Source organism: Falco rusticolus, chromosome 3 (genome assembly GCF_015220075.1).
Source record: "Falco rusticolus isolate bFalRus1 chromosome 3, bFalRus1.pri, whole genome shotgun sequence".
Classification (NCBI taxonomy): Eukaryota; Metazoa; Chordata; class Aves; order Falconiformes; family Falconidae; genus Falco; species Falco rusticolus.
Genome location: NC_051189.1, coordinates 110,036,191 through 110,063,252, shown reverse-complemented (window position 1 = coordinate 110,063,252; position 27,062 = coordinate 110,036,191). Strand labels below are relative to the sequence as shown.

The following is a 27,062-nucleotide window of genomic DNA, read 5'->3' as shown; positions in this document are numbered from 1 at the left end:
CAACCGCTGCAAGGTAGTGGATGCTTCGCAGTCGCTTCTCAGCATCTTTATCTCCTGCTGCATCCCCGCCTCCTGCGTTCACCCACAGTTTTGGGTTGGACCTGGGGCAGAAGTTTTTGTTTCCAAAATATTGACGCGATCTCCATAGAGATCATCCGCAGCCTGGGGGCGAGGGGACGGGGGTGTGCTGAAGTCAGCCGGCCTGGGTCCACCCCGTGCAGCCCCGATGCTCTGCCGACGGGCTCAGGACGAACACGATGCGTGAGCAGCATCCCTCGTTGTGGCTGGACTCTGCTTTGCAGCGCGGGTGCACATAAACCTCCCAGGTGTGGCAAAATGAGATTTTTCTCTCTGAAAAAGTGACTGGAGCAAAGCAATAGCCCTGCAGGGGGAGAAGGTGCTGGGTTTAAGCAGCAGCTCCTACTTCACATGAGCTGATAGAACTGGTAGAAAACATATAGGAGGAAAACTAAAGTTTTAGGAGGAGAAACCTCCTTTAAAGGCAACAAGGAACCTGCAGGGAGGAAAAAATGCTGGTTTTGTAACTGCTGAGGTAACTCATTCCTCCCACATCATCAATAGCAGCCAACCTGCCAAATACTTTCTGTTTCCACAGCGTGATGTGATGACCGATGCAATTGCCAACGTGATCCAAAGGCTTCCCTTATACGGCTGGAAATGACAACCTCGGTGACTAACCCGGCCCTTTCTCCACCGAATGACACCTCGGCGATAGGCAAAGAGGCACCGGCTTCGTGTCCTCGTCAAGGATCGGGTGCGTTAGGTGGGGTCTGACTCACTGGAGGACTCACCGGGGCAGCTGGCACGTTCTTGACCGTCTTCCCACGTGCCTGTTGCTCTGATTTCTCAAGGAGCAGCCCTGATGCTGGCGCAGCCACAGCAGCGTGCGGAGGAAAGGGGCCGGCTGGGGTCGGAAATGCTTTGCCAGCCAAAAATGCTGCCAGGATGTGGTGGGGCTCATTGCAGCAACTCATCGGCTGCTAATGCCATCGCGCTGCTGATGCTCAGGCATCATCGCATGTGTTTGGGTTAAAACCCAACCATTCTGGGGGAGGCACTCTTAAAAATCCCATGTGTTTCAGCAGCCTGGTTTGCCCAAATACCCTTACTCAGGCAGGCAGCGAGCTGCAGTGCAAGGGTAAGAGCCCTGGGTAAGCGATACTAATCCCACTGTAACCACTGAAGCTTGCTGGTTGTGGAATGGCAGCCTCAACGAGAAGCTACCTCTTGTTACTGCGGAGTCTGGGGTGAATAAATCACCTTTTTCCATCTCTGAGGCTGGTGAAGAGCAGGCTCAGGCGGTTGCCGCAGCGCAAGGCAATAGGAAGGGGGAAAAGGGAGGGATGCTGAGATCGCCGGAGCTTTGGTGGAGATGCTGCTTCACCGCAATGCTAGAAAGCCAGAGCCGAGAACTGTGCTGAGGTTATTGGGCAGGGCATTGGCAGGGCTGGGGCGCGTTATGGGTGTTACACCAAAGGATTTTTGCTTGTTTGTTTTCAAGGGGGATTTATTCAACTCGGCTGCACCGCGTGCCAGCCCGGGGGAGCATCGCCCATTCGCCGTACCGCAGTGCGTCCGTGCTGGCGAGCTGCTGCCTTCGCTTTGGTTTGGCAGAGAAACGGTTACTCTGAAGGAAGCCAGACCCAAGGGAACAAGAACTTTCCACCAGTGGCAGACTAACAATGTACACAACCAAATCCAGGAAAACGAATATTAAAACCACTTAAGCAGATGTAGAGAGCAGTCCTGAAAGAGTCACCAAGGTCTGTGGGTGAAGGATGCTAAAGATGTGAAGGTAAAAATGGGTGTAAAAATCAAACGCAAGGGTCCAGATTCCTCAGGGGCTGCTCCAGCCCACATTTGGGTGAAGCAACTGAGAGCAAAAATAAATCCAGTACAGTATTATTAGCATCTCTAGGGGTGGTCACCGTTATTTAATTGCCGGATTGTTTCTGCATTCAGAAATAGCCCCATTTCCCATCCCTTTTCCTCCCTGTCCAAATAGGAAAGGGCTAATCAGTGCTTCATTATTTATATCTGCAATTGGCAGCCGGCGGAGAGCTTTCCACAGCAGGAATCGGAGGAATCTCTACAGGAATGTCCCCAGCCTGTGGGTATCCCATGTGCCGGACCACGGCTGCTTGGCACGACACGGGCAGCAGCGGGTCAGCTCTGTGGTTGCAGGAGCCCTCGTGAAAGAGGGATTTCCATTTCTCCGAGCCCAAGTCTAATTAATTGTTGCGATTAATTCAGGATGATTCACTTTCAGGGGCTGGGAGGAAACCATAGCCCAGCGGCGCAGCGGGATGCTGGTGGTGACCGTACACATCCCATTAGGAAAAACACTCATTGATTTAACGACCTTTGGATGCGGCCCTGGCGAATCCATCCTCACCGCCGCAGCGATGGTGCTGCCTAATGAGCAACCACGATACGCAGCGTCTCACCAGGCAGGTACAAAAGCATTCACTGCCTGGTTTGTCATTCCCTCTGATGTTTTCCTGCTTCCTTAAGGGAAAAAAAAAAATTAAATCTTGTTGTTCAACAGGATTTTCCCAGCTGTTGACCACGCAGTTTTGCTGGGTTCTGAAATCATCGGGCTCGTGGCAGCATCGCCGCCTGCCAGCGAGGATGCCCTGTGCCTAAAGCATGGGGAATTACCCAGCCGGGGGGAGAAACCTGCTCTTGATTGGCTTCTGCCCCTAAGAATAACCTCGTTATTGGCAGTTTTAGTCAAATATTAATTTCATTTATTAATATATTTTTATTCTATTAATTTTATTTTCTTATTTTGCAAGTAGTGCTGTGAATCTGCAGGGTGGTACATGCCATGGAAACGTTTCCCAGGGAGCTGCAGTTTTTTTCTGGAAGTCCAGCTCTGCCCGCCACATCCCAGTCCCCAGCATCAGCAGTTCCAGCTGTGCCCTAATGCCCAAGGTATTAAGGATGTTTTCCCGTAACCTCAGCAATGAGTGCAGGTTACAGCCGACATCAATTGAGGCTAAAGCCTTTTTGTGCTTGGGAAGAGCTAATCTTTTCAGGTGTTTCTTTGAGTCACCCTTCTGAGAAAGCAGCTCCACCCAGTAGATGCGATCTTTTTTCCAGGAGGTGCTGGGAAAACACGGGTTTGTAACATGTTTATGGAGCCCTTTGAAGAGCCTTTGGTTACGGTGCTAAGCGCGGCTCACGGGTGCTGGTGCAATTTTGGCTTTTGGATGCTTCTACCCGTGACATTTAGTATAACTATTGCCCGTGTCGTTTAATATAACTATTGCCCATGTCATTTAATATAACTATTGCCCGTGTCATTTAACAGAAATATTGCCCGTCTCATTTCATAGAAATATCGCCTGTGTGGTTTAATCTAAATGTTACCTGGCAAGCACCCTATTTTTATTTCAAAAACTATTTGAGCGATTAGTGTTACTACAGCTTTACACCAGCACCGCTGAGAGTTTTCCATGTGCCTCGCTTGCTCACAAAGCATCGCTCTATCTGTGGCGGCACAGCAGAGTAATCACATTATTCGATTAAACAATATCCTTTGATTGCCAAGTGGCTCAGAGGTCCTGGAAGCAGCAGTTGGGAAACGCTTTTTTAATAACTTAGTTATCGTCATATCAACGTTATTTGGCGCTTAGGCAGACGCTGCATTGGGGTAACAAAATTCACCCCTTACAATGGCATCGTATCGATTAGGTGATTTCCCTGCTGCAAAGGCAGGGGCAGGGGGTGTTTCACAGGGCAGGGCCAGGCCCCCCCCCTCGTTGGTTTGACGTTCGCTAATTAACCGGGGGCGCGCGGAGGGACCAGGAGTGCTGCCGAACCCGCTCACCGCCCCCCCCGCCCCCGCGAAGTCCCCGCACCGCCCCGCGGTGCGCACTCGCTGCGCCGGGACACGTGGAGGGACACGCCGCTGCCATGCGGCACCGCGAGGGCGTAGACTGGGGCAGGGGGCGGGGCTTCGGGCACGGCAGGTGGCTGTGGGGAGGGGGCGCGGCCTTGGGGAAGAGGCGTGGCTTCGGGGGAGGGGCGAGGCTTCAGCGAGCCGTGGCTGCGGGGAGGGGGCGCGGCGTTGGAGAAGAGGCGTGGCTTCAGGGAAGAGGGCGCGGCTTCGGGCAGAAGCGGTTCTGGGGAGGGGGCGTGGCTTGCGGCGGGGGCGCGGTCGGTGGCGGGGCGTGGCCCGGGCGGTGCGGCCCGCAGCCGCTGGCGCCGGGGGCGCGGTGAGGCGGAGCCGGGGCCGCCCAGTGCCCGGGCAGCGGCAGCGGCAGCCGCAGGAGCGCGGACAGGCGGTGGCGGCGGCGGTTCCCGGTGCCCGGTTCTCCCCTCTTCCCTCAGCGCCCGCCGCGGCGGCCGTTACCGCGCCGCGCCCGCCGCAGCGCTCCCTCCGCCGCAGCGCTCCCTCCGCCTCGGCGACCGTTAACCGGCCGCTTCCGGCCGCCGCGCGCGCCGTGCCCCGCTCCGCTCCGGTCCCCTGAGGCGCTGAGGCGGCCGCCGCGCCATGAACTCGCTGCTCTTCGGGGAGATGGCCCGCGCCTTCTCCCCCGCCGCGGCGGCCGCCTCCTGCCCGCTGGGGCCCACCGCTGGCGGCGGCCCGGGGAGCCCGGCGGCTGCGGCGGCGGCTGCGGCGGCTGCGGCGGCGGGGGGGGCCCCGCCGGTCACCGCGGCGCTTCGTAACGACCTGGGCTCCAACATCCACCTGCTGAAGGGGCTGAACGTGCGGTTCCGCTGCTTCCTGGCCAAGGTCCACGAGCTGGAACGGCGCAACCGGCTGCTGGAGAAGCAGCTGGCGGCCCAGCAGAGCGAGCGCGACCGCCGCCTGCGCTACAAGACCTTCTCCCGCGACCAGGCCGTGCAGACCGACGGCGGCCCCCCCCCGCTGCCCGGCCCCGGGCTGCCCGCCGCGCCGCTGGCCTCGCCGCCTCACTACAGCCGCCTGCCCGGCACCATCTGGAGCTACACCCAGGTGCGGCGAACCGGGGGCGGCGGCTTGGAGACGGTGCAAGGGCCCGGTGTCTCCTGGATCCATCCCGACGGCGTGGGGGTGCAGATCGACACCATCACCCCCGAGATCCGCGCCCTCTACAACGTGCTGGCCAAAGTCAAGCGGGAGCGGGATGAGTACAAGAGAAAGTGAGCGGCTGGGGGGGGGGGCTGGCAGCCGGGGGGGGCGGGGGGCGATGCGGGCTGCCCGCTCCTGCACTGCGGGGAAACGGGCCAGCCCCTCCTCGGGGCCGAGGGAACGTGGGGAGACGCCTGGGGGCAGGGGTCCCCCACCAGGGGCTCCCCCCCAGGGAGGATGCTCCCAGGGGCACTTGGGAACGTGGGGAGACCCCTGGGGGCAGGGGTCCCCGGCCCTGGGCTCCCTCCCTAGGATGGATACTCCTTGGGGAACATGGGGAGACCCCTGGAGGCAGGGGTCCCCTGCCAGGGGCTCCCTCCCTAGGATGGGTGCTCCTTGGAGAGCGTGGGGAGACCCCTGGGAGCAGGGGTCCCCCACCAGGGTCTCACCCCAGGGAGGATGCTCCCAGGGGTGCTTGGGGAACGTGGGGAGACCCCTGGGGGCAGAGGTCCCCCACCAGGGGCTCCCCCCCAGGGAGGATGCTCCCAGGGGCGCTTGGGGAACGTGGGGAGACCCCTGGGGGCAGGGGTCCCCGGCCCTGGGCTTCCTCCCTGGGATGGATGCTCCTTGGGGAACATGGGGAGACCCCTGGGGGCAGGGATCCTCGGCCCTGGGCTCCCTCCCTGGGATGGATGCTCCTTGGGGAACGTGGGGAGACCCCTGGGGGCAGGGGCCCCCACTCGGGGCTCCCCAGGGGGTTGAGGAGGAGGGTTGCACCTCAGCTTGGTGCCCAGAAAACTGGTGGGTCCCTCCCTGGGTGGCTGGAGAGGCTTATCTGAAAAGGAGCATTGTCAGCTGGCATTAAGGGGGGGGGGGGGGGGGGAGAAAAAAAAATCCTTTTTGGAGAAGGGAGGTAATCTGTTGTTAATATTGCATCGTGTAGTTACTCCTAAATTTAGCTTGCCTTCATTTTCTGGTCTGATCGCTCCAGTAGTCGACCTCGCGTGCCAGCTCCCCGAAATTAGCTCAGTGCTGCAATATTTGGGTTGCAAATACTGCAGGGGAAGGTTTGCACTCGGAGATTTTCCTCGGAATTACTCAAACCCAAAGCCCTAACGCCAGCCTTCCCAAAGCCTGCTCACCTGGAGGGTTGTCTCTGAGCGTGGTGGGGAGCCCTGGGATTCTCATGGGGGGGGGGGTTGTGTGTGTGTGTGTGTCCCCACCCGGTGATGGGTAACATTCCCTTTGCTGTATTTGCCTGCTCTTGCCTGCTCAACGTAGCGGTGGTGGAGATGGAGGCCAGAAGGGGGGGGGGGGGGCAAAAAAAAAAAAAAGGCAGCTAGTTGGGATTCTGCAGGGAGATTCCTGCATTGTCTGACGAGCTGCCTGTCCTTTGGGGCTGGCATGGGCGCTCCTGTTGGGAGTTTTGTCATCTTTAGGCTTCAGATGTGTTTCCTCCTTTCGCAGCCTTGTATTTTATTTTTTTTTCCTGCGGAGCAAATGTAATCCTTTCGTATTTTTTTTTTTTTTTTTTTTGGCTCGGTTCTGTGGCCTGTGAAGCGTCGCTGAATTTCTTCTGTCCAGGGTAACAGGACTGCAGTGTGCTCTTTGCATACCTCTCATCATCAGCTTTTATAACAGACCTCTTCTTGTCAATTAGCGCTCTTTGGAGGGATTTTATAGGCAGGCGTAGCTGTTCCAGTAGTAATTTCTGGCCTGTTTGTTAACTAAAATACTGTTTGCTTTCAGTGCGTCTTAAAGCTTGCTTGCCTTGATTGTTCAGTGCTGAAGAACCCACTGAAAATGGATGGAAAAAGAAGTTGGTCTCTTTTTTTTTTTTTTTTTTAACAGTCTTGACCTGTAGATGCCATGGTGGCACAGGGTTGTTGTTGGTTTTACGCTTGGTACCAAGGAGTTGGAGTAGTGGTGGTGCTTCAGGGGAAGTTGCGTTCGAGGGTGGCTTGGTTAAGGAAGGTGTGTGTTGGGTGTGGGTTATGTCACCAAAAGTTGGGGATACTTCTTCTTTTTGATGGATGTGTGATTTATTTTTTCCTCTTAGGGAAGAGGAGACTTGTGGGCCATTTAAGTTCAGTCTTCCCGCTGATTCAGGGCTGATTCTGTCTCTTGTGCTTCGCTCACTTCTGTACAACAAATTTTCACCCCAGAGTCCGTATTCATGTGTGGCTGCTTGCACGCTCCTGAGGATTGCCCAAACCAAATGCACTCACTGTAGCGAAGGGGGCCTCTTTGTAGGCAATCACAAATCTTACTCTTACCACCCTTCTTGCTCTTGAAACAGGTTTTTCTCCTGATGCTTGGAAATAAAATTGGAAATAAAATTTGATTAATACATATCAACACTTACCACACTAGTATTATATCAGCAGTGTGTCTTTTATGGTGCATTCATTACTATGTAATTGGAATGATTATTCCACTCTTCTGTGCCCTTCAGTCATCAGACGGACACCACATGTTAAGCTCTTTTGGGGTAGACTGACTTTTTCATTTGTGGCCTTGAGCACACTTTTGCATGCTTATGGAGTAATACTGTGCTGTTTTAAATTTAATTCTCGCCGTCAGAGCAGATTAGTCAATTCGATTGCATTAGCATGAGCTAATGGGGTGTTGCAGTGTTTGTCAGCAATCCTGTCAAGGTTGGTACCAGTGTTTTCTTGTTTGTTTTTGCAGGGAAGGGGTTCTCTGTCGTGGCACGCTTGTGTGTGCGTACGTGTATTTAAATACACGCTTTGGGTTTACCTTATCTTGTTGCAAAGCCTTTGATGATCCAGTTTTATTTAGGGAAATGAGCTCCAGGTGGAACGTGAGCCTTGTGCCCGTCTCTTGATGGTGCTGCTGGGTCCTGCCGGAGGTCGGGCAGGCGGACCGGTGATCTCGCAGGGATGCGCCTGTGTTTGCAGCCCCTTCACCAGCAGGCAGCTGCTCCTTCGGAACGGCGTTGCTCCCGCTCGCAGGCACCTCCGCACTGCAAACACCGTGTTTACATGATGGACCAAAATGGGTTTTATACGCTGTGTTTGCTCCACAACCAAGAAAATACCCATTTTGCTTAACTCGGGAACCAGCAGAATGTGGCAGCCTTCTTGAAGCCATCAGGCCTGGTAACCTGACCAGTAAGCCACCAACTCAACCCACGAAAATGCTTAAGCACGTAGCGATACGTTACATTTATTTCCTAAAACAGTGGAGGCTATTTTACCTTTCCAGGGTGACCACTTGATTAAGGAGGTAGTAGCTAGCAAATGTTTCTGGTTTGAAGTACTTGGCTACCAGGAAAACTCCGGGCAGATGATTACATCGCGGAGTTGGTGGACTCTCCTCAAGCGAGTAGTTTCAAAGACGTGTAGCCCCTATGGGACGTGGCTGTTGTGGAAGGCACACACTGCTTGATGTCATACTTGTGAACTGAAAAATAGTGGTGGCACTCAGGGGTGAAATAATCCCTCCTTTCCTTTCTTTTAAAGGTAGCTTTACTGCTACTCTTAAAAATAAGAATGGAAAATCATCTAAAGTTCTTTCCAATGAAATGCTGCCTGTGCAATTTTGGGGATTACCAATGGCTTCATTTTAGGAAATTTATATTCCACTACTTTGTTCCATTCCCCAAAATAATTTTCCTTGCATATCCTAACACAAGAAACTGGAGTTCTGAGGCCTAGAAAATATTAGAGCGCATGGTCAGTAGAGCAACTAGACTGTATTTTACCCAGGGTTTTGTTTGTATCTGAAGCACGACTGTGAAAATGTTCCCTCTAAGGAGCCCAGCAGATATTTCAGATCAAAATTGCTTTTTTTTTCCCCCCTCAGATCATGTTATTTTACACAAGTGGTATATAAATCAGAATCTTTGGCTGCTTAACATGTTGTCTTAATCTTATAATTATTTTTTTAGTAATAATTATGATTTTACACTATGGATTATGACTTCAGCTGGGGGAGTCAGCAACTGGAGGAAATGTATGGGAAAATAAGCTTAAAATTAGTTTTCTTTAGGATTTATTGGAGGGGTTTTTTTGGTCATACTCTGCTAGCATTTCAAAGAGCTTTTGGGCCTAGATCTGATGCCAAATCCTTTGTAACTTTGAATCTGTTACTCCCCTTTCAACAAGAAAAGGTAAAATTGTTGACTTTATTGAGCTATTCTGACTGCAAATAAAAATACTTTCAGGGACCGTTACGTGAAAATGGAGGTAAATGTCAGATGCCTACAAGTTGAAAGACACAGGTGAAGTGTTTTGGTTTTTTTGTAGAGAACAGCAAAATAACCAACCATACTGCTTCACCTCCCTTGAGGTGAGATTGTTGTGGGATTTTGTGTCGGGTGCGTGAATCCTGGATCTGCCTGTCCCCCCGGCCGTGGGGAGGGTGATGAAGCAGGTTTAATTACAGGCGTGCGACGCGGCTGCTGCCCTGCGAGGGGCCTTGGGCTGCTGTGATCCCTGTGGGTTATTTAAGAAGAAAAACCCTCTTTTTGGTGCTGCCCGGCCCCCGACGTGCCTTGGGGGTCCCTCGCTGAGGCGTGGAGAGGGCCATGCCGTGGTTCCCGCTGGTCAGCGTGCACCGGGTGGTTTAACCTGCTTGCCTGTGGGAAGGGGAAAGGAAAGGTGCTTCCCCCCTGAGCTGGTGGAGTTGCGGTGCCACGGAGGCTGGAGTGCTGGTGGGCTCTCCTGGCGAAGGCAGGATGGCAGGGTGCGTGTGCGCAGGGCGCGGGTGGCGTGTACAGAGCGCCGGCGTCATGTGCGCGGGTGGCGTGTACGGAGCAATGGTGCGCGGGTGCAGGGCATGGCGGTGCGGACGAGGTGCCTCACCTTCCAGGCTCGCCCTGAGCTCTCCCTGGAAGACCTGAGCGCGTCGCCGTGTGTTATGACAGCCAACATACTGCTGCGTGTGGCCGGCAGGAGCCTGCTGACTCGGTGAAATCCTTCTGCAGTCATTCACCCTTCTCTTTTTTTTTTTTTTTTTTTTTTTTTTTTTCTCCTTCCTTCAGCTGCAAGAAGGCTGCTGATCTGTGGCGAGCCTTAGTCTGTACACTGGAATAGATTTGTATATTATGGTTTCACAATTGTTCTTAATTGGTGCAGATATTGAATCTGCCAGATGTTAGTCGTCCTTTCCAGCAGAGACTTAACTGTTACTAAGAGTTGAACTGGAAATAATTGTTTTACCTCAGGATGGTATTTCATTTGGAAGATTAATAAAGTCCACTTGAAAAAGAGATTATCTTAAATTTGCTGCAGCTGGAAAGGACAAAGATTATCATTGTCAAAGGCAATGCGCGTCAAAACTAACTGGATCTCGTTTTTTTAAAGAAGGGAACTTAATAAAAATGTGCTTAAGATAAGCCCTGGAGGAATGTCTGAAAACTTTTAAAGCTAAAATATCAGTGGTAACAAGATGCAAATGTTACGCATAGACCCAATAAAAAACAAATAATTTTTTTATCCCTGTAGAAGAATGTAACCAGCATGCTAGACTGCTGTCCGTGTTTCAATTGGTTACAGAGCTGCTAATAATGCAGTCTCCGTGTAAAGCCACATATATATATATATATTTAAAAATTTAATTCTGGTATTTCTGCTTTTCTTTTTATGTTTTAAAGGGGGCGTTATGTTTCAGTGTGGGTTTTTGGTGAAATTCAGTGTTCCTTACTGCTTCCAAAGCAGCCAGGCAGCCTGGTATTGGAGACTCTTGGATACCCCTTCCAAGACGTGAAGTTTGATGTTAAATGCTTGCTCTGGTGAAACCTGAGACTCTGTCTTGAAAAGACTTTTTTTTTACTTGCTTTGGGAGGACATAAGTTTTCTTTGTGAAGAATGGATAATATTGTCTATTGTGAAAAACTTGGCCGTATAACAAAAACATACATTCCCTCGTAATTGTTGGTTGGAAAGCTGTACTGCTTGGAGCTGTGCAAATTAAGCACTGTAAGAGTAATGTTTGTTTGGGTGTCAGATGTTTTTCTTTAAACGATGCTGTATTTGCTTCTAAAATGCTGCCGCAGAGACGTGCGTTTACAGTATACATGGATCTCTGGAGCGTTCCAACGAATCTCCGGTTTATGCCATTTTTTCTGTGGTATAGCTAGAAACTGGGACTTCTGGGTTGTAGTAATGTGGGAGAAGTTTTGGAAGGAGGGGAGGATGCTTCCCTTTGATCCAGCTTTCTAGCAGTGCTCCGCAGTGGGCTGGGGCTGTATTTTGTTAAATATTTAAGTAGGTAAATCTCGGCGTGTACATTACTTCAACTGGCTGGGAGCGGGAGCAGCCAGGGCTGGTTTGAGATGGCTGTCTTGGCTGAGGTTAGCTCCTTATGCTGAGCTTTATCCTTGGCCAACTATTAACTCAGAATTATAATGGAAAAAAAATTAAAAAATTTCAGCTGAACTAGATGGAATGGGGTGAAGAGAAAAATCACCACCTCATGCTGTGGCTGGAGTTTCAGAGAAACTTGGGGCAGGATCTGTGCCGTGTTCTTCAAAGCGCAGCTTCCTTCGTGCCAGGGAACCGCAGGCTTTCTGTGTGTATTTTGAATTTACCTTTTGATTCCTCCTGTGACTCATGGGAGGAAGCTTCGGACTTTCTGAAGGCAAAAATCCAGCCTTTCAGAGCAGCTTAAGCATTGAGCAGGTCTGGGAGCAAAACCCCCCGCACACCTCTGATCTTAAACCCAAATAAATTGCAGAAGACCTTTGCGATTTATGGCTGAGGTGAAGACAAACACAGAAACAAGTTATTTCTAGCTCTTTGTCATGCAGTTTGAGTGCTGGGCATGTACCTAAAGAAAGCACTGAACCCACATACGGCTCCACAGCTGCTTTTTTGTGGTTAAGGCTTTGTGGTGATGCTCTGCCAGGTCTTACGTTGGCTTCCTGCATATTCTTTTCTGTGACTAAATGATTTCTTTTTTTTTTTTTTAGCTCGCTAGAAATATTCACAGGATGTTGTTCTTTATGGTTTTAAGTCTCCATCTTAATATTTAAGACCAGCTTTTTTGTTTGTAAAAAAAAAAAAAAAATGTCTTCCAGTTTGGCCTTTTTTTAAAAAAAAAAAAAAAAAGCTAAGAAACTGAACAGTAGGTACCTGTATGCTGTTTAGTCTAACTGAAGCAGCCTTGTGACCTCTCCCAACTAGAAGTTATCTTGTTGTCAGAACCCTGAACTGATAAAAAAAAAAAAAGATAATAAATGGGACAAGACCTTTTGCTTAGTAAACAAGGCACAGGGAAATAATGTAGTGCGTGGCTCTGCTTTTAAACCAGTTCTCAGACTCCACTCTGCTCTATCCCACCCTATGCCTGGCATCTGTGGGGTATGTCCTATATTTTTCCTGTGTCTACTTTTGGTTTGGATGAGTGCAATCCAGCTGCTTTCATATGCTGGCGTTATCCTGGGCACGTTTTTCACCTCCCACTCATGCGTCTGAAGCGAAGGAACTTGCCTCCACTTTATTATGCGTTCAGATTAGGGGGCAAAACCGAAATCGTTGTCGTACGGGGATACCTTGGGCACACTAGATGTCTGTGTGATCTAGTGATAGATGACTGAATTCCAAATATGTTGTTAAAATGCCTTGGTTTGGGGTTAGAGGTGAATGACCCTAGTTAGTGACCTCGATGTCTGTGCCTGATGAATAAGTCATTTAGAAGGGTGGGATATTTTTTGGATACAAAAGGAATAAGGAATGTGTAGGGTGTTTTGGAATCCCAGGCTGTCGCCTAGTCTAGAAACGGTTCTTACCAGATCTTTCTGCTTCAAAGTAGGCTTGGAAAAAGCTAGGGTGATCTAACGGTGCCTGCTGGTGTCTCACCTGGGATGCACATGCTAGTTGGTTGTGAACGTGTCAGAACAATTCGGTGACTTTTTGTAGCCCTGTTGCAAAAGCGGCAGCTGGGAAGCAGGTATGTTTACTGTGACTGGATTGACAAGGTGCTTCGTTTAGAAAAATTATTTAAAATGAAATTATTAGCGTTTCCTTAGAAAACCTGTGGGAATCTTGTGTTTTATTCGCTGTTAGTGGTGTTGGTCCGTGTACAAAAAGGACATCGACTCTGCCTCTGGATCTACTTCAATAACAAGAGCATCGGGCGAGCTGGGAGAGAACGGTGCCCTGTGCCCATTAACGATGCGTCCTGCTTGTTAATGACACAGAACACGGACTAGTTGCATTGTTACTGTGTGAAAGTGAATCACAGATGATGCATTTCTCCAGCCTTTTGTTCGAGCATTTCCACATTCTAACTCATCTACATGTGACTCGATGGTTACTGGACGCAATTTGGAAGCGTTCTCCTGGTCTCGGCGTACCCGCTTCCCCCAGAAGTTTGTTAATTTGAATCCCCTTCCAAGCAGGTTTGGGGACCGGACCTAGTCACGCCTGCTTTCCGTGGCATGGCTTCAGAAATAAGCCCGCTGCCGCGTTTTGGAGCTTGTTCTCCCAGGAGATACGTTCAGTTGGCCCTTTTTTTGGCTTTTTCTGTCTGGAAGCCACCAACGTGCGTTGCTTTCGAGAAGGATTTGAGCCGTGGGTGATCAAACGGATGGCTGGCGTTGCTGCTGTTAGTAATCTGATGCTAGTTTCAGTGGCTTTATTCTGAATTTCCACTGGAATACAACCGAAAGCAAAACTTGGCGTTACAGCCTGAGCCTAAATTCCTTGTAACTTTGCAAATCTCTTGGTGCTGTGGACAAGCCAAATGTTTTGGTTTCCCGATCTGAAATGGTTTCGTGAATCTGAACAGCAATTCCAGAGCCTTTGTGAGCAGGTGAGCTGCAGATAAAGCTCTGGATTGCGGGTTTAGCAGTGCCCACGTATGCCGCTGCATTGCAAACCCAGTTTTGTTTGCACAGAAAGTTACGGGGGTTTGGTATATGTGGGCAGAGATCAACATTGGTTGAAAGACATGACGGCTCCCAGGCTCTGTGCTAAAAAGAGAAGGAATTAACCTAGCCCTCTTCATGTGGGCGAGAAAACTTACTAACTTACAATGGCTCATTAACACAGAGGACAGAGATGATGAAGGAGGTGATGATGTATAATAGGATTGGATCCCCCTTTGCCCTTAAATATAGTAGATGTGTTTAGTCCATGCGGTGACTCATGCTGGAATTAGAGAGCAAAGGGATCCTGGCTCAGTATTTATTCCAAATCAGTGGTTTCAAATATATTTCTGTCTGTGGATTCTTACAGGTGAAATTTGTCTGCCTGTCACTGAGGGGAGAAAATAGGACTATGCCATTTATTTTTTTTTTTTTTTAAATGAAGCTTTCTCTGATACTGAGAACAGAATTTAAATTTAGCAGTCCAGGTCTCTTCAGTCACAGGAGTCAAGCCCTGGCAAGTCAAATCTGATTTAAAAGAATACTAGGTATCGGTGTAATTTTACATAATTCTGTAGAATGGCATGGGTGCCTTAATATTGAATCATAACAAATATTTTAATATTAATATTTAATATTTCATAAAGTATTGTCAATAAAACAGCTACAAGAAAATCCCCCTCTCGCAGGTACAAAAAAATATTTTATTTTCCACTCTAAACTTTTCAATAAGGCATTGACCATCTGATGAAGCATTGGGCAGTCTGGTTTATTTATTTATTTTTTCTTCTCTTTAAAGAAAGGGAGAAAATGGTAGTGCAAAGCGCTTAAGAACTCCTTAATGCCCTGGAAAATGTTTTTCCACTAATCTGTATTCTTAACCAGAGCGTAGAACTGCCGGTTGTCAGTGGGAGACCAGCTTTTCTTGTTAAAAGGGACAAAGTGACCCTGGGAATGAAGCCCCACTTGCAGAGATGCTGTACAGAATTTTATCCTTTCAAGAATGGCTATGGGACGTAAGTAAGCTCATTTTGTGATAACTATCCCTGAAGGACAGCGAGCTCCTGGTGGTAGCTTGTGATGAATCTGCAAATAAACCCATTTTCCTTCATAGCCTCTCTTCCCCTTTTGGGCATTAGATCCTTCTATCCATTTATATGCAAGGCAGTCAGGCTCTCCCCTGGTAAGTTCCAGTGGCCAGAAGGAATTTGCCGTCTTCTCTGCTTCCTATGTGAGGTAGGAGCCGGCAGAAGCCGCGTGGTCCAGGCTGCATCGCTGTGGGTACCACACGCTGGTGCAGATGCACGGAGCCGCAGCCCTGTGAGAGGTGTCACCCGTGTGCAGACGTACAGCCTTTTTCTTTCTCCACCGATCGACGAAGCGTTAATTACTGTTGGCTCTTTCTCCTATAAAATTCGCTGTGAGATATGGCCCTAGAGCCGTGGGCAGGGGTCTCCTCCCCACGGTGGGCTGTGGGTTCGGTGGGGTTTGGGTCCCGATTCTGCTGCGGGTGCAGGGCAGTGGGAAGGCAGGGCCACGAGGTCCCTCCATCACCCTCCTCCTTCTCACGGGCCATCTGCGTTAAAACCAGGTTTGTACTAGGATCCCTTGGCTGTCCATCTCTTCCCCTCCGCCAGCCCAGGCTCGCCACTGCCGTTGGTTTATACCTCCCGCTAATAATGATTTGTCGCGTTTCACACCATCTTAAAACGGGATTCCGTTTGCAACCTCTGCTTTCTTTGCAGCGGTAGGCAGACAGAGCTCACTCCCTTTCGGAGACCAGGTGAGGCTTCACGAAGTCTCTGCCTGGTATATTTGAGGATATTCCACTGTGGACCAGTGTTCATGAAGGGTTTTTTCATTGTTTGCCTGTGAATTCAAGAAAACAATTACGTTCTTGGGAATTTACGTGACCAAAACAGCAAAAATAACTTACTGTGTTTGTGTGAATTTAAGACTGATCTTTGTATGAGCATTTAAAAATTCCTAATCTTGAGTTTTATGCCCTCCTAGTTGTCATCTTTATTAATTCGTTTCCATCTAAATGGCATAGTACCCTGGTTTAATGGTGATGCTGTAAAGGCCGTAATTAACTAGGAATACTAAACTCTATTAATCTGTCCATTGTGCTAGAAGTGATTAAAGCAGCTTAAACACAGCGAGTGTTCTCGCATTTCTTGAAGGAGCGTGTGAGGAGTGCTGCGTGTCTCAAGTGCCATAGGAGCCCTGGAAGGGCAGCGTGTCTCTTGTCCTTTGTTAATACTTGTGTTCTTAGGCTCCCGAAGCTGCACGTAAAAGCTGCACTTAAATATATTTACCTTTACAAAGGTAATAAAACTTACAGTGTAGATAAGAGAGGGAATATCTAGGAGCACTTTGCTACATACGGGGTGCGTGTCCCACCTGCCTTCCTGACTCTTGAGTGCTCTCAAGATAAGCGTTATCTGACGTCAATAAACAGTTTCCTTGATCTTTAATAGGTTAAGTAAAGGTGTTTAGGATCGGGGCAGAAATTAAGATGACTTCTAGCTCTCAGCTTTGAGTCTGGTTCTTAAAGAATGGGGAGGAAGGAGGGCAGATGGAGAGAAACCTGAAGACCAGGTGAGGAGAGCAGGGTAAGGATAAGAGCAGGTAAGGAGAGGGGATGTAGCTGCAGTTATTCTAGGCGCTCCAGGCTGAAGAACTGCCGAAGTGAATGAAAATGCTGTGGTAACACATTCCAGCAGGATCTGTTTCCTTTCCACAGAAGAGTAATCCCCATCTATTATCACTCGGTCTTATCAGAGCCTTTCGGCATTAGTTGGAGGTGATAACAGCGGAGTGGTTACAGCACAGCCAGCGAGGGGCATGGCTGTATATAGAAAACATTTACTCAGGAAAACAGTAAGTCAGATGAAGACCTTTTACGAGAGAGGATGTTAAAATACCAGTGTGTTGGACTTAGCACGGGGCACGTTCTAACAGCGAGGCTTAGCTGGTGATACGTGTAATTACACGATTCGTCTTTTTTTTTTTTTTTTTTTTTTACAGAAGTGGATCAGGTGTTCCCCAAAATGGTTGATTTGCCTCAATACTGAAATGAAAGACGATGGGAATATTTGTTGACAAGGAGGTGAGGGTTTCTGTGCAGTAGATTGCAGTAGGTGTTGAAAATGGTGCTGTGTCTGATCGCTTTGTGCTGTGCCAGTGATGTATTTCTTTTTCTTTTAAGCTCACCAGCTAGCCCAAATGCTCTGTGATCTGCTGTATTCCTGAAAGCAATCCTTGAGACAAGCGATCGGTTTAACTGGGATTTTTTTCCAGCTGTTAGCTGTGGGACTCAGGCAGGCATCCTTGGTTCGCCCACCAGAGTAATACTAGGCTTCACGCTGGCTTACTGGGGAAACCCCTCTTTGCAAGAGATCTGCCTGGGGATCTGTTGGGTGGATCTCGACTTGAAACCCTCGGACTCGCCGTGAGTGTAGATGTTCCAGTGGCAGAAAATCCCCGCTCTGCCTGGCGAGCAGGAGACCCACGGGGCGACACCAGTGCTCGAATCAGCCGGGTTCTCCTTTTCGTAACAGATGGCTGTGAAGTCAGAAGGCAGTTCTGAAAAGAAATAATCCTCACCCTACACGGGAAATATTCCCTGTAGTTAAAAGCCCGCTGGATTCCTTCTCTTCAAGCTGTGATGTAAGATTCTTCCACGTGGTCACATGCATCAGCTGAGCTAATGCATTATTTTAACTTGGCAGCCTCCAAGAGGACATTCATGAACGCTTGTGTTAGGTGTTTATAGAAAATAGAAAGGAAATTCATGCCACCGAAGTTTGCCTGTACTTTCCGACAGCTTAGCGTTAGATCTTCTTATGGCTTTAAATCTCTTCTGTAACTCCTTGTCTCCTCGGCTGCCAGACTTTTGGCAAGGTGTCCGCATTTCGCTAAGAGCCCTTAGCAGCAGGAGGAGGCGAGAAATTACAAGTGAAATGTCCTGAGCACCATAAAAATACACCATCCCCGTTTTAAAAATACGTTTGTATATTAGAGCACGCTTGTCTTGACATCTTTTTAAAGTTGCTGCAAGGCTGGAACTATATAGAATTATACTCCTTTGTTCCGGTAAGCGTTCTTGACTATAAGTAGATTTCAAATCTGGTTTATTGTACGCTTTATTTTTCTTATTCTTTTTTCTTCCCGCCCGAAAGCCCTCCTCCATACTAATGTTTTTATCAGCTCTTGAAATGTGTTCTGTGGATTAAAAAAAAAGGGAAGGAGGACTGAGATTTAGGAGTGGGGGAAAAAAAGGAAAAAGGAAAGGTGAGGGAAGGGGCAATACACTTATCTGTGGGAAAGTGTGGATCCTTCTTGTGCTGCTGCAGACTCGGGGAAACCTTGAAAATCAGCTCAAGCCTCGTGTACTGGATTTTATGTAGAAGCTATGAAGCTCTTGGGGTGCTTGGCTTCAGAAACGTGTCGTGACCAAGTCTGATGTGGTCGTATGTGCTGGTAATACTTTTATGACCTGTTGGATATATTACTGGGTATTTTATATTACTGGGTATTTTATATTATTCTTCAATGTGCTGAAGTTGAGTTGAAGGACCGAGGGTTTGAAGTGAGCATGCCAGGGAGGAAAGGAACAGGACGGGACCCCCCTGCTTTAGAAACCCCATTATATCGAGGTCAGATCACTAGTTAAGATCCAAGTTGGAGGTCCTGTTCGGTGGCAGGCCACAGAAAGCTTTTATCCGTTACAAATATTTGCTTAACACTACCAGTTTACAGTGGCATGGAGGTTTTTTCTGAAGTGCCCATGTTAGTAGTCTTGCATCTTAGCAAACTATTAAAACTCTATCGAAGGCCTGGAATGAGTGGCTTGGTGGTGGTGTTTTTTTAATGATTTTATTTAATTTATTTTTTCTTTTAAGCCAGTGAAGCTTCAGATTCTGGGACAGGCGTGCTGCTGCCTATCTTCTGCTGTTTAAATACACTGGATTAAATGAAGAGCATTAAGCAATTTTTAAGTTTCTCTAAACAATGGATGGATTTTTCTGTGATTATTACATGAGTCAGTTATAATAATCCCTTTTTGTTGTGCGGTTTGTTGCTGAAACTGAGCACTGAAGGCTTGATGGTAACTCCCTTCTAAACAACCCGACTTCCAATTTGCAGAAGACATTTCTCTCGCTTCGTTCTGTTCTGCTGTAGCCTGTGTTTATTTCGGTAATGATGTGAATGTTGGAGATGAGCTGTCCAAAGGAATCACATGGCTTTACTGGGACACCGGGATAATAGCATGCAGTGTTCCACAGCTCAGGCTCCTTGCGCAGACTCCCCTTTGTCTGCGCAGGGTCCCTGAAAGCCTGTTTTGACCTTTTCCAGTACAGCAGACCACAATTCTACAAGTTTCTCAAATTAGTGCTTGTACCAGGCTATTTCTGTATGTTGACTGAAAGAATGTGAGTTGGTGAATAGCCTCTGCAATAATTGCAATAGGATTTAAAAGCACTGGATGGGCTACTGCTTCCTGCCAAAAAAAAAAAACCACCAAAAAATGCTCCAACATGCCCAGCTTCTGCCTCTCGTTTGTTCAGAGGTGCTTGTATGTCCCAATGTCGGACCCATATAATGCCATTTACCCCCCCTGCCATACCGTAGGTGGGTAGATAAACATAAAGCAATTTCTCAGGAGGAGTAGAGAATAATGGGCAGCTTTCTGATTTTTGCAGGAGGTTAAAAAAAAATATAAAAATAGACTTCAGTCAGTACTTTTCTTCTGGCTCGTGGTCTCTGTTCTGTTCATTGTCCTTCACTGAAGTTTTACAGCATCCGTCACTGTATTTCAGTAATATTTTCTGCAAAGAGAATGGTCTTTAGAAGTAGTGAGTTTGCTTGGCTGAATTTCACAGCAGTTTTATATAATTATAAGCCTGTGCCAAAGCATTAGGACAAAACACCTGAATGTATGACATACCAAAGACCATAAAATCGCAGCTTGTTATTAGGCAGAGTTGTAAAATGAATGTATATACATGATCAGCTGTCTTCAGTGCATGCGGTTTGTAGTACGTAATGTTTGCTAGAGATTTCCTTACATGGTAATTCAGTATTTGATAAATATAATTGATAATTATAGCAGTGCTATACAGTAATGTAGTTCTGTGCTTTTCCGATTACCTGTTCAATATGAGTCAGTGTCATTATTTTATCTGCGGTTACGACAACAGTTTTTACAGGAATATGATGTTCTTTGGCTGTTTCATAAGCTGCACTTGCAGTGTGTTCTGCAGGCCTAGAGTGTGCCGAGCACTTCTGTATGCTTCAGTGGCAAATGAAGTTGGGTTTTTGCGTGCAAATCCCCATGTTAATGTATAGAAATGAGCCTGGTGTTCTCTAGAAAACAGCTTGGTCAGAACTGACTTGAACATGGACTTGGCTGCAAGCTACAAATGAAGTACGGTGGCTTTTGAGGCTGTTGGTCTGATCTCTCGGAAATGGGATTTCTTCCCACTTGTGTTGGTTGCTCAAGCTCTCCTTTTCCTCTCTGTTTTGCGATTGTGCTGGTGGGTGGGTTGCTGGCATGACGAGTGCCCATCAGCACCGTGAGACCTGTCAGAAGTAAGGAAGAATAGCAGCATGGAAATAGGATGCTGCCCTCTGATACAGTGAAATCAGGATGTGTCCATCTTCTTAAATTTCCTTGTTATTGTTGATAGAAATATATATATATATATACATAAAGGGACAAAAAAAAAAGCGGATATGCCTAGAAAATGGGGGAAAAGCCTTGGACTTAAGGATAAAAGAAGAGAATCGAGAATTTGAGCATTGTCCCAGGAAGGCTGATGTAGTAGCTACCTCGGCTACAATAAAATATATACAAAGATGACTCAATTCTCGACAATTGAGCTGAAAAGAAGCCAAAAACGCAACGCTGTGATTCTCATCTTGCCAAGAGTGTCATGCTATATTGATCTGTGTCAAATGGGTGTTTGGTTCTGAGTTTTATCATGTGTTTCGTGCTTAAACCTAATCATATTTACGGTGCCACGCGTGGGCTGTATCGTATTCCTGGAATCAGAGCTGACTTGTCAAGCAAACAGTCTGACGTTTCCTTTCTGAAATGTTGCTGCAGGTATCTCGGAGGCACAGAGACCGGGAGGTCCTGCTCCCCAGCAGTCCGCTGAATTCACACGAGTTGTAGATACCGAGTAGCCTGTTGGCAAAGGGAATAATAGTTGTGTGTCCCGATGACAAAGAGCAGCTTGCTAGAAGTTGGGATCTTGGCTAATTGAATCGTTTTGCAGCTCGCGTGTCGGTGGTGTGTTTCCGATAGCTGTAAGGCTGTCTCAGGCTACGGGCTGATCTCAGTAACTGGAAATGTAAAGTTCATCATAACACTTCCCTTTTGCAGTGGGGAATTTCCTAGAGGTAGGCTTTTGAGCGGTGTTTTCTCCCGTCTTAAATCTTTGCCTAGGCTTAAGCTATTGATATTTTTCTAATTGTAGGCTGCCTGGTCCTTACCTTGTTCTCTTGGCTGCTTTTCCTTCATGGCACGGGGGACATCCTTAGCCACCACCCCCAAAAGCAAGCCCACAGGGCAAACTTGAAGGCCTTGCCTTTGCCCGAGTAGCTTTTTTTTGCCAAGGCTCTTTTGTTAAAAACAGTTCTGGGCTAGCTGCTCTCCCGCTAAGCTCACTGGAAAATGGAAGGCAGGCAGCCCCCGCTTTCTCATGTTACTGAACAAATCCCTCTCCTCTTCCCTGGGGTCCGCTGGACCTAGCGAAAAAACCGGCATTTCAGCTGTCAAACACTGCAATAGACCCACACTGCAGTATTATTTGTTCGTGCTGAAGAGACGTGTATTTTTTTCAGGGGTTGTAAACACTTTCATGAAGATTTTGACAGGAGTGAAAAATGAATTTAAGTCGCTGGTGCTAAGGGGAATGCAACGACTAGCTTTAATTCTGCCTGCAGACATTGCTGCAGTGCCCACCGCTCTGCCGAGGAGTAAATCCAGCTCGATGTATTATTTCTGGTGCTTGTGGGTTGCTTGGAGAGGTCGGGCACAAATTTGTAAATCCATCTTGGCAAACGTCAGAGGAGGAGATGGGAAGCAGCGTTTCGTTTGCCTTCTGTATTAGTTATCCTATCGTGTATCACATCGTGAGCCTTGCTCCGAGAGCAATCGATGGTGTCTGACCAGCCCCAACAGTCCATGACTAACCAGCAATGATTTCCCGGCAGGCTGCGGGACGTGGTTGTGTTCCTCCCACCAGCACCGTGGCTTCAAGTGTGAAGGACGCTCGTGATAAAATGTGATTTTAATTACACTCTGGTTCTGGAGTGTGGATACTAAAGACTGAAGAGCGAGAGCCTTTTGTTGTATTGCTCCTTCAAGTGTAAAAGCTCTGTTCCTCCAAAGCAGTTACGATTTCTGTTTGCCCGAGATGAACAGGAGGAGCAGAAAACCATGGAGAAAGGTAAAGATGCTATGAGCTTGCACGAAAACACTAAAAGGAATTATTACCGTGCCTGGTTTCATTTCAGGAGGGTGTACTCTATCCCACTGCTGGTAGGAGTTGCGGCTTGGAACGCTTCTCATGGGTTTAATAAGCAATATTTAAAATAATTTCTGGCTGTGGAGTAGGCAGGTCAGTGATACGCAATTTTGGGTTATGTTGTCATGGGCCTGATGGTTCCCTTCAGGAGAACGTGGCATGCTTTCCGAGGAGCAGAGTGGGCAGCACGTTGGGAAAGAGGAAGCCGTACAAACCTTTTCTTTCCAAGGAAAGTAACTTAGCTACTTGCAGAATTCTGTTCTGGGCTCTCTCCTGCAGAATGGCTTAGAAACCAGCATGCTGGTGAGATTATAAACACAAGGGAAAACAAAAGGCTTTTTTGCATGGCACTTGTTCAGAGCGTTCAGAGTTCTGACATCTTCGTGTTGTTGGAGGACAACCTGAATCAAAGCTTGATCAAAGAGCGGTTAGAAAATCAGGGAAGATGGTTTTCTGAATTTGGCCTTAAAGTGAAAGCTGGGCAGCAGTGAACTTGATGGCTTCGTCGATTTTACCCCGTTTCTCAATCTACCTACAGTGAAAAATAAAATTACCTCTTTTAAGGCAGCAGTATTTCAGGTGAATTTGCTACTGTGTGATGTGGAGATAGACCACCAGCACCAGTAGCCTTGGATGCTCTGGTGAACAGAAGACTTTCAGGGATTTGTTTTGGGTTTTTTTGTACTTGGTTAGCTGTGAGATGGAAAATAACTGAAGTTCACAATTGGCACGTTTCTTTTGCAAGGACGGGAGACGATTTAGGTGCTTTCTCTGTCAGGAAGTTGTATAAAATATTGGGAAAACACCCACCAGCAGCCTCACCTGCTGTGTTAGACCTATTTCAAATTAGTATCTTGTGTCTTTGTTAATGGACTTCTGCGTCTGGGGCTGGTCGCAAGTACAAAAGGAGAGGTTCAAAGCTTATCCAAATATCAAAAAACACCTTAGATTTAAAACTGGCCTTTTAGTGCCATGTTCTTTGCAAGAATAAGTCATACAGGAGCATATGACTCGTAGCTATGTAGCTTAAAATATGTTTAATGTTGCTGTGAATATTGCAAAATTACATGTGGATTCTCCTGCTGCTTGAAAAGCACCATAATTTTCTCTCTGGAGGAATGCAGGCATGGCTGTTGCTTTTACTTGATGTTGTTGAACTCTTGTGACATTATGCATGGCTTTTGTTTAAACGCCTCGTGTGGTCAGGAACAAAACACAAACAAACTGGCAGATGATTTTTTATTGTGGTTCCAGTAACAGGCTGGAGCATCTTTCTAGGTGTATGTAATCAAGAGGTATAATTATGCAATGTTTTTCTGTATAGTAAGTCCTTCTTAGTAATGCTCTTCACAAGCAATTGCTGTTGTTCAAAGGTCTGTATGCTGCTTTAAGTAAGCACGAGTCTAGAAGAGGACTTTAATATTAAACTTCTCCTTTATAATGAAACTCCAAAGTATTAACAGTGCAAAGGGTACAAGTTCTTGCAGTGATTTTTTTTTTTTTTTTTTTTTTATATACCTGTATCATCTAGACCATTGCTAGGGGTTCAAGGATACCAGCTCCTCTGTCACTGTGATGTTTGGGAAATGTGATGCTGCAATGACTGACTTGCAGCAAAGGGATTCTCTGGAGAGGAGGTTGCTTGCAACAGGCAAGAAACATGACTTCATTCCAGACTGCCACTGCTGTTGTGTTACAGCCAGGCTTTAATGGAATCAGATGTTCACATCAAATTAATACGTTTTACATGGAGCCCATCAACTAACATTTAATTTGCTTCAATAAGAACTCGGGGCATGTGGGATCAAAATGGTTTGTGCTTGGGATAATCTGGAAGAATCCCTGTGTTACAGCATCTTAAAAATGCTTTCTTAAACAAGAGGTAGCATTTGTGAATAGGCTAATTGCTTAATGCAACCTCATATCTTTAGTGCAAAACTGAGACTGGATAGGAAAATTACCTCTTAATCAAGGATTCTAAAAGTAGAGAGACTATTGCGTGCGTGTGTGTGTCCAACAAAATAAATAAGGTTTCATAGAGATTTTATTTTTTTTTAAATGAAATCCCTCTTGCATGGTCTGGTTCTTTTGAGCTACTGCAAACGTGCAGGTGACTATTTGTATTTACGATCCCAAACTACCCTCTGGTATCAGGGGTGGCTAGTGAGATTGCAGGTGTAGGTTCTCTCAATTAATACCCTTGCAAATGGTTAGGTCGAGACTGATGCTGCAGCAGAATTTTAGTCTTGTAAAAGCTTCTGTAATCTGTCCAGAAAGTCTTGAATGCGATGCTTCCCTTATCCCCAACTACCACGGTACGTTTCTCTCCAGCATCTCGCCCTGCCCAAGTTTCTGTCTTGGCAGATCACAGGATTAGGCTGCGCATTGCTTTTGTGTGAGAATATAAGTTTGCACATCAGACGGGCCGTTAAGTCAATTCAAATGAAATCGGTGTATAATAACCAGAGTTATAAACTGTAATGTTGATAGTTATTATCTTCGTGTTGGAGAGGGGATTAGCGGGCATGTTACTACAGACCCATGGTGAGAGGTAGCGTGTAACGCCCGTGAGTAATGCGAACCGATTAAATCTGTTAGGTTTGTGCATGATAAGTGTTAAATCTCCTGCCAGCGCTGGTGAGCAGTGTGGTACGCCTTGCCATTTGGGGTTCCTGTAAACAACGGATGGGCGTCAAAAAGATCCCAAAGCACCAAAGAACAAGCAGTGCTGCCACAAAGGAGCGGGAGCACAAAGACGTGCTTCCAACCTGTGATGGCAGAGCACAGACGCTCCCAGGCAGCGCTGGACGTGTAATTACCTGGCCCTACCAGAGCATGGGTGTTTTCTTCCATGTTCTTGCAGGTGTGGTACATCAGAGAAGCATCGTGGATGCTTCATATCCAACAGATGAGCAAGGCTGGGTGCATCTCGTGCCAGAAATGGGATAGTGATGCCTTAGCATGCCAGAAGGAACAATTATGCCGTCCCCTGAAGGAGCACAGACAGCTGGTCTGTTCAGTGTGTTTATGTTTTCAGGACTCATTAGCTGTTAATACTTTCATGAGCATTTGATAGTCATTGTTCAAACTAACACTTTAGTTTCCTGTTGCGGACTTAAGCACTTGAGCTATTGGATTTTCCTTTCAGCTCCTGCTCTTCTCCCCATAAACCGATGGGAAGACGCGCCAACAGAGTGGGAAGCTCCGGAGTCAGTGCCTGGGAGATGGCAGGGGAGAAGCTTAGACCACTGTAAATGTTTTTTCTGTTGTTCTGTTTGGTGGTTTTCTTCTCTGCCTGACTAAAACTACTAAGAAGAAGGGTCTTCCCAAAGAGTTTTTCTTAAGGAAAAAATGCTTTGTCATTAAACGTTACTTGAGGAAAACTTGTTTCCTTGAGCGAGGGATATTTTTTTTAATGAAAGAAATAATGGAGTAGATACCATCAGGCATCGTTAACTATCGACTGGTCTACTTGTGCCTTTCTGCCTTGAGCAGAAACATACCTAAACCAGTATGTTTGTATCTGGCATACTTTGTAAGCAGGCGGTTTGTTGTCTAAATAATACCGTACTCGCATCTAAAAATCCTGGCGTTTTAAAATAAAATTACCAAGCAATATTTGGAAAGGCAAACTTCTCCAAAACTATCTTTCTGCTCTGAAGAGGTTTTGTGGATCTGTCGCAGTGGGCGATTCTCCTTGCTGGGCAGTAACCCGGAAGTTGCCTTGGTAGTGGGAGAGGAGAAAGGGAGGGACTGGTGTTAGTTGACCCAGGTATTCAGGGAGTGGGAAAGTGGTTTGAAGCTTGTTGAGTCAACAGACTGGTTTGCTTAATGTCATGAACATTAAGGCTTGAAAACTTAGAGAAGCTTTTAAGGGACGTTATCCGGTTGGTGAGAACGTCTCCATCAGCTTGGCAGTACGGGAGAAGAGGTCAGTATGGGTGAACTGGTAGCTCCTCTTCCAATTTCAAAGGAAACACACAAGTTTGCGGTGTGACTCAGCTTTACAAGAACACTGCTTTAAGCCCCGTTAATCCTAGCTGACTATTCATGTGTTTTGTTTGTCTAATATCCTTGCAATGTAGCTGTTCCCGTTAAAGAAAGCCAGCATCCTTTGTTCTCCTCTAAGCTACGTAAGACATGACTGCAGCAGCAGTTTGGGCCTGGAGCTGCAGTGACTGAATGCTGCTGGAATGTAACGTGTCGCATCTGGGAACAGGGGAATCATCCATAGCTTCTACAGTTCAGGCTAGCCCTGGATTTGGGGTGGGTGGTGGTTGGAAGGAAAACATCCTGGAAGGTGGGAGAGAAAGAAAAAAGCTTGATTTAAAAAAAAAAAAAAAAAAAAGAATTTCAAATCTAAAGAAATAACTGAAAATCCAATAAGAAACTCTGAAGTCTGGTAGATTTAGGTGGCAACGTGTGCCTGTCTGGTTTAGAAAAAGGATTTTTGGATACGGCTTGGAATCATAGCAACTGATGCATCTGAGCCAAGAAACAAGTGCGTTTGAGAGCAGCAGAAGCAGCTGACTGGTTAAAATCCTGCAGCAAATATGTGAAGGCTGCTGGTTTCTCCTTTTTTTTTTTTTTTCCCCCCTATAGT

The 27,062-nt window shown here is 47.3% G+C and overlaps 1 protein-coding gene and 1 long non-coding RNA gene across 2 annotated transcripts in view; both read left to right on the top strand.

Moving 5' to 3' along the window:
• Positions 1 to 592: 592 nt before the first annotated feature.
• LOC119145066 lies at positions 593 to 2,506 on the top strand. Its single transcript, XR_005103283.1, has 3 exons — positions 593 to 775; positions 1,523 to 1,816; positions 2,291 to 2,506. It is a non-coding gene; the product is annotated as an uncharacterized LOC119145066 (long non-coding RNA).
• Positions 2,507 to 4,417: 1,911 nt separating this feature from the next.
• IFFO2 (intermediate filament family orphan 2) overlaps positions 4,418 to 27,062 on the top strand; it is a 37,686-nt gene continuing 15,041 nt past the window's right edge. Inside the window, exon 1 of the mRNA XM_037381723.1 lies at positions 4,418 to 5,154. Coding sequence (XP_037237620.1) covers positions 4,523 to 5,154 — 632 coding nt within the window. The 5' untranslated portion in view covers positions 4,418 to 4,522. The remainder of the gene's footprint in view (positions 5,155 to 27,062) is intronic.